Raw genomic sequence first — 6,234 nt, forward strand, 5'->3', positions numbered from 1 at the left:
TTGAGGCATCCTGGCCAAGAGTTCACCTATCTTGCGCAGGACAGACTGTAACTGCTTGGTGGGGGTGGAGGGTAGAGGCCAGGAGTTAAGAGGCCAGGAGGGTAGAGGTAGAGGTAGAGGCCAGGAGTTAAGGCTCCTGCGTTCCCCTAGGGACATTCTGCTTCTATGATCTGTGCTCTGGGAGTACTCCATGAATGGGAACATTCCCACTACAGCGCCCAGCTGGCTCACTAGACTTCTGGACTGGTGGTGAGTAAAGAGGCTTGGTGCTGACCCCTGGTGTCAGTCACCGTAGGGCTGAGCCCCAGGTAGTAGGTGCAAGTGGTGGAGAGGGTCAGTCCTTAGGGTTCCTAGAGTGGTGTAAAAACCAAGTGTATGTGGTTAGAACAAGTAGGAAGAGGGCAGGGTTCCGAGGGCAGAGCAGAGACCTTCACAGGGAGGGGCAAGGCGAGGGGAGCGTAAGCTGAGATGGGTAGAGACAGGGCTCAGGTTATAGCTCATTTACAAAAATCTTAAATTTCTGGTTCTTTTATTTTCAACCTTGACTTGCTGGGCAATGACCTAGCTTTGGGACAAAAGCAGTTTTTGTGCTCTTTTTATGAGCCAGGCCCTGCAGGAAGGATCACAGTCGGCAAAACCTCAGGCCCTGCCCAAATCCTTCCCTTGGGTGCTGGAGATCTCCAGCCAATTGACATTCTGGTGCTGAAAGGCCACTTTGGGGTAGGGGTTTGGTAAGGATGGAGTGTCCGGGCCTGTGACCCTTTAAGAAATTTACTTTTTAAAAACAGCCACCTGAGTGGTGGTGTGGGAAGACAGTGGTGGTAGAGAAACGGTGGTCTCTGGGCATGTGCGGAGGGAGCTCTGTGTGAGCCCTCTCCCTTCCTGAGGGATACCTAATTTTACAGCAGCTACACAGGGTCACAGGAGGCCTGCCAAGACCCCTCAGACAGAGGGTCAGGGAGGGAAGTAGCGAAAGGGAAGCTGAGTTGCCCTCTAAAGGGTTGTCACTGTGACCAAAGCCCCCAAGGGAGCTAGGTCACCTCAGGCAAGCAGTGGCTCATCCTCTGCTTCGACTACCCAGACCCCTGGCTCAGCCAGTGGCACCAGAAGCACATCGTCCTCATCCTCTGGGGACAGGACTGTTGTGTGGGGTTCAGGTGGGGTCCGGGTTGGTCCTGGGGGCCGAAGGCTGGGCAGAAGGCGGCCTCGCAGGGCCTGCACCACTCCCGACAGCAGTGATGACTCTGGGGACATGGAGGGCGGTGGCCCTGGGGCCTCAGAGATGGTAGGGAGGGCTGGAGATGTGCTGGTAGATGGGAGGGGAGCCTTGACGGGCAGTGGGGGTGCCTGTTCCCCATCCTGCCCACCTTCCGCCCCGCCCTCACGGGCCGGACCTGTGTTGCCATCTAGGGACTCAAGGGGAGCAGCAGAGGGTGTGACCTGGGATCTGGTCTCTGGGTTCCGGGCTGGGGGGTTGGTTCGAGGAAGCAGGCCCCAGCGGCGTAGACGGCGCACCAGGCGGCGCATAGAGCGGCCCCTCTGGCGGCGGCGGGCACCTGAGGCACCCCCTGGAGTCATATCCTGGCGCAAGATCTGTAGCAGAGAACGCAGGTTGCCCAGCACTGAGTTCTGCAAGGAGAGGAGGCAGACATCAGAGTCAGGGAGGTGGGGAGGGCCAGGAGCCTCAAAGAAGAATGGTACAGGCGCAGGGCCACGGAGGCTGGGAAGCGGGAAGTACTGGGCCGGGAGGTCACTTACATCATTAGGGTTCTCCGTAGGGAAGTCCTCTACTGGTGGGATGGCACCCTGGGCAATGAGCTGCCCATAGGAGGGTGGGGCCTGCTGCTGCACAATCTCAGCCTCCATCCGGGACAGGGGCGCGAAGATGCTGGAAGGAATGAGGGCAGCTCAGTCACAGGTGGTGCCGGCCAGAGCAGCCTGTCCTAGCCTGGACACGTCTTTTCCCTCCACACCCAGGCCAAGACCACTGAGCTATGTATGCCCTGGCTTTCCCAAGAGCCATGCGAGGTTCCCCTCCTTCTTGGAGATTGCCTTCAGGATCTAGACCTGTCCTTTCCTCAGAGGAGCACCCCCATCCCCAAGCTGGACAACTCCAGGAGCCAACCCAGAAGCAGGTCACCAGAGCCTGTCCCCAGTGTGGGCACCCTCAGGGTCTTCCCCTCAGCCCCCCGCCCCTGCAGCTGGCTGCACCCTCACTGACCTGTACTCCTGGGTGCGAATGGCATAGAGTTTGCAGGTGCAGCCCAGGGCAATGACCAGTAGCAAGCCGCACACCAGGCTGCCAATGACCGCAGCTGTAATGACCTTGCGGGGCAGGGCATAGGAACAGTCCCACTCATCGCTGCCGTCGGCACAGTCTGGCTGCCCGTCGCACACCCATGTCTCATACACGCACTTCTCATCCCGGCAGCGGAAGTTGCCAGGCTGGCAGTGCCGGCAGCGTCTCTCGTCTGCTCCATCAGCACAGAAAGTCTGGTAGTTGCAGCGGTCAGCGGGCAGGTAGCAGGCTGTGGTGCTGGTTGTGCCGGCAGGCCCACAGGGGAAGTGTCCAGGTGGGCAGCCGGGGCAGTTTTCCTCGTCCGTGCCGTCGGCACAGTCCCATGAGCCATCACAGCGCTGGGCCTCACTGTAGCAGCGCTCACCGAGGCCCTCACTAGCCCCCAGGCCAGTGCCTAAGCCACAGGGCCGATCCCAAGGCAAGCAGTAGCCTCGCACATGGTAGGTGGCATTGAAGCCCCGACCATGGCTCCAAGCAACTGTGTGGTAGGCCACGATGGCCTGGCCAGACAGCGTCTCCACGGTGACAGACTTGCCATTGCTGAAGTGGGTGAGGCTGCGCAGTAGCCGAGGGGTCTTGGGAGGCCCAGGGCCATCATACACATGTACTGCATCTCCATAGCCCAGGTCCAGGGCCGTGAAGCGCACCGCCAGGCGCCGGCCATCATGGGGGTCCAACAGCCAGAGGCAGGACTGGGGGTGGGAGCCTGAGGCCAGGTGTGAGTATCCAGGGGAAGAGAAGACCCCGTAAAAGTCTTCCAAGGTATGATTGCAGGGTGGGGTGGGGACAGGGGCTGGGGTCAGGTCAGGGAAAGGGTCTGAGCTGCAACCTGCCTCATCAGAGCCATCGCCACAGGCATCGATCCTGTCGCAGCGCTGGGCCAAGGGCACACAGCGGTGGTTCAGGCACTGGAACTCCTCCTCCAGGCACATCAGCCAATCTGCAGAGACATCATGGAGAAGACACCATGAAGCACCAGAGTTGGTAGGATCCTCCCCTCCTCCCTGGGGCTTCTATTATCTGTTCTTCTAGTCCCATGGACAGTGTACAGCATACCTTGGCTGTAGGAGAGCAGGAAGCCCTGGCCCACGGGTGCTCTGGCCCCAGCATAGCTGTAGGTGATGGTGACATTGCCCCCAGGCAGCTGCAGAGGGCTGGCTGGTGCCTCACACAGGGAGATCTGTGGCTGGAGAGGGGAGCGCAGGATTAAGCGCTCTGAGCCACAGGCCAGGCGCAGTTTTTGGAACCTAGATGGGTGGAAGAAGGCAGGATGTGAGATATTCGTGACCACCACTGGTTTCTTCCTCTCCCAGTGCCGTCAGGCCCCTTGTACCCCAAGAAGCACAAACCCCTGCTCATCCACAATCCAAACAGCCAAATGAACTCAGCCAAATTCCTTTGTAGTCAATGGCAGTAGTCCTAACAGAGGCTCGTGGCAGCATGGCATTCTGATCCCTCAGGCTCTCCCCAGACTGCCCTCTCCCTTCACCTACTCCTTTCAGGAGAAATTCATGGAGAGTGAACTCTGAAGCAAGTAGCCAGGTACTTAACATGGGTCCCAATCTTATGGCTCAAGGTCAGAGGAGACTGAGGAGAGACCTGTACCGTTTAAAACATCTCGGGAGGCTGAGGAAGGTTCTAAGCTAATTAGGAATAGCTTTTGAAGCCCAGGCAAGGATGTGCAATGGACTGAAGGACTCCTCAGGGCAGCCATATTGGAGCCCAAGGACTGTTTCTAGAGTGACTGCTGTCCTTCAGAGATGACTAGAATCCAAGCTAGATGTCTGCCCCAGCTCACCTCCAATTTACTGTGGCCCAGAATAAGCCAGGTTTTTAGGGAAGACCAGGCCAAATCAAATCCTACTCTTTCCTCTGTTGACAGGAATGGAAATTCCATGAAGAAGTGATTCCTGAAGGCTTTCCCATGGTGGAGAGGGTTAGGGGAGGGAGGGTAATAGGGTCTTGTCCCGTTTCTCACCTGACTGTCACAGTCTGCTCCTTGCTGCCCAGGATGAGCCACGTGCAGTTGGCAGGTGAGCTGCGGCTGTCCCGCAGGGGCCTCTGTAAGGTACCCTGCACTTCCAAGAGCACTGCCGGGGGGTCCTCACAGGCTGGAGAGTGAGGAAGGTAGGGACACTGGTTGAGAGCCCATTACTGTCACAGCCCCTGCCCCCAGGCTTGAGGCTTCTAAGGGTCTGAGCTCTTCAAGAAGGAGCAGAGAAACTGCCCTTCTCCAACCACACATACACACACTTTAAAATCAGTCTTCAGCTGGCCCCCTTCCTTCCCACACTCGTTATAGCTTCACCTTAAGTATCAACACCAGAAACAATCTGAGGTTGGCTTTGTGCCAGCCACTGGACCAGGAGGAGCAGGAAATACTGTCTCTACTATCAGGGAGACTACATTGCAGCTAGGGAGACCAAGCATGGATATTTGGAAAAACAAAATAGTACGTAACTACCAGGTGAGAGCTCACACTGGATGTTTCCCCGTTTGTAAAATAAGGGTGGATGATCTCCACTCTAAAACTACCGTAGGTGCCAGAGGAATTTAGGTTAGAGAGAATCCTTCTCAAGGGTCTTCTCTCACTACCAAACCCTTGGGGCCCCAGGGGCATCCTTTACGCACCAGGATTTGGGAAAATGATCCGGTCTGGATAGGCCACAGCGCCTCCTAGAGGAAGAGCAGGAAAGGACAGGAGAGTTAATCGCCCTTAGTTTTCTTCACCTGAGTAACTCAAGGAGGAAAGGAGCCATCTGGGATTTCTGGGTAGTTTATGGGAAAGGGGCAGTGGAGCAGGGGAGGATGCGGTGTGTGACCTCGAAGGAAGCCACAGCAGCACGGCCGATGGGGTAGGCACGCCGATCTAGGGAAGCCTGAAGGAGGATGAGGGCTGAGGGGAGTGGCTCGAAGCTTCCCGGAGGTTGGGGAGGGAGCTTCGGATGCGGCGGCAGGCGCTGGGGGGCACCGCCAGGCAGGGGAGGTGGGGGACGGCAAAAGAGAGCGCGCGGACTCTGACAGCCCCAGGGGCGGGGTGCCGGGTTAGTAGTCTTGTTTCGGTTTCTCACCTAGGAGGAGGAGGAGGAGAGTGGTGGGCAGCATCCTGAGTCGTCCGGGGGTGCAGGAAGAGTCCCGGAGCTTCAGTCGTCTATCCAGTGGGAAGGCGGCGCCGCTCCGAGCGTCCAGGCTCCCCACTGCCGCTTCCCCGAGGGGGCTGCATGGCCCGGGCTCCCCCACGGGTGTTCTGGATGCCAGGGCTGGGGGCGGGGAGGCGGCGGCCGTCCGGGAGCAGGGGCGGTGCCTCTCGCCAACTTCGGAGTTGTTTTCCCCCCCGCCGCCGCCGCCGCCGCCGCCGCGCTCTCTGCCGCGCTCTATCCCGAGGCCGGCTTCGAGGCCCCGGGAATCGGTTCGAGGCCCGGCGCTGGAGCGCGCCCTCGCCTAGAGCCCGTCCGCAGGCCGCGAGAGCCCCTGTCCAGGCCCGGCCGCCACCTGCCGGGGCTTGAAGCCACTTCCTCTTCGAGCCAAACTTTGCCGACGGTCAGCCCCCAGGGCCGGCCCGGGCGCGGCTCAACTTCTCCTGCGCGTCCAGCCGGCGGGACGCGGCGGGGGAGCGGGGGAGGGGGATAGGAGGCTCGGCCCAGCTCCCCGGCCCTCGCCCGGGCGGTACCCCGGCCAGCCCAGGGGTTGGAAGAGCCGGGCGGAGGGAGAGGGCGGGTGACGAGCCTGGCCCCACCCCTGCCAATCAGCGCTCTCGCCCCGCCCACCCTCTCTCCTTAACCCCTTTCCGGCCCTGCCGGGACCCGTCAGACCCGCCCTCGGCTAGGCTGTCCGCCTCCACTTTGAACTCGGCTTTGTTCGGTCTCTTCCGTGACACGTTTGTTAACAGGACTCGTTGGCCAGAGGACAACTGCTTATTCCGTAACTGTCTTGTC

General features: G+C 59.6%; 1 protein-coding gene across 1 annotated transcript; it reads right to left on the reverse strand.

Moving 5' to 3' along the window:
- Window positions 1-512: 512 nt before the first annotated feature.
- LRP10 (LDL receptor related protein 10) lies at window positions 513-6,009 on the reverse strand. The gene is made up of 7 exons (XM_049613117.1): window positions 5,371-6,009; window positions 4,931-4,975; window positions 4,278-4,410; window positions 3,356-3,546; window positions 2,222-3,239; window positions 1,759-1,888; window positions 513-1,629 (listed from the first exon to the last, which is right to left on the reverse strand). Exons 1-7 carry the CDS (start codon window positions 5,402-5,404, stop codon window positions 1,042-1,044), a joined length of 2,139 nt encoding a protein of 712 aa, XP_049469074.1. The 5' UTR covers window positions 5,405-6,009; the 3' UTR covers window positions 513-1,041.
- Between the last annotated feature and the right edge of the window lie 225 nt (window positions 6,010-6,234).

The sequence above is a fragment of the Panthera uncia genome (genome assembly GCF_023721935.1).
Source record: "Panthera uncia isolate 11264 chromosome B3 unlocalized genomic scaffold, Puncia_PCG_1.0 HiC_scaffold_1, whole genome shotgun sequence".
NCBI lineage: Eukaryota > Metazoa > Chordata > Mammalia > Carnivora > Felidae > Panthera > Panthera uncia.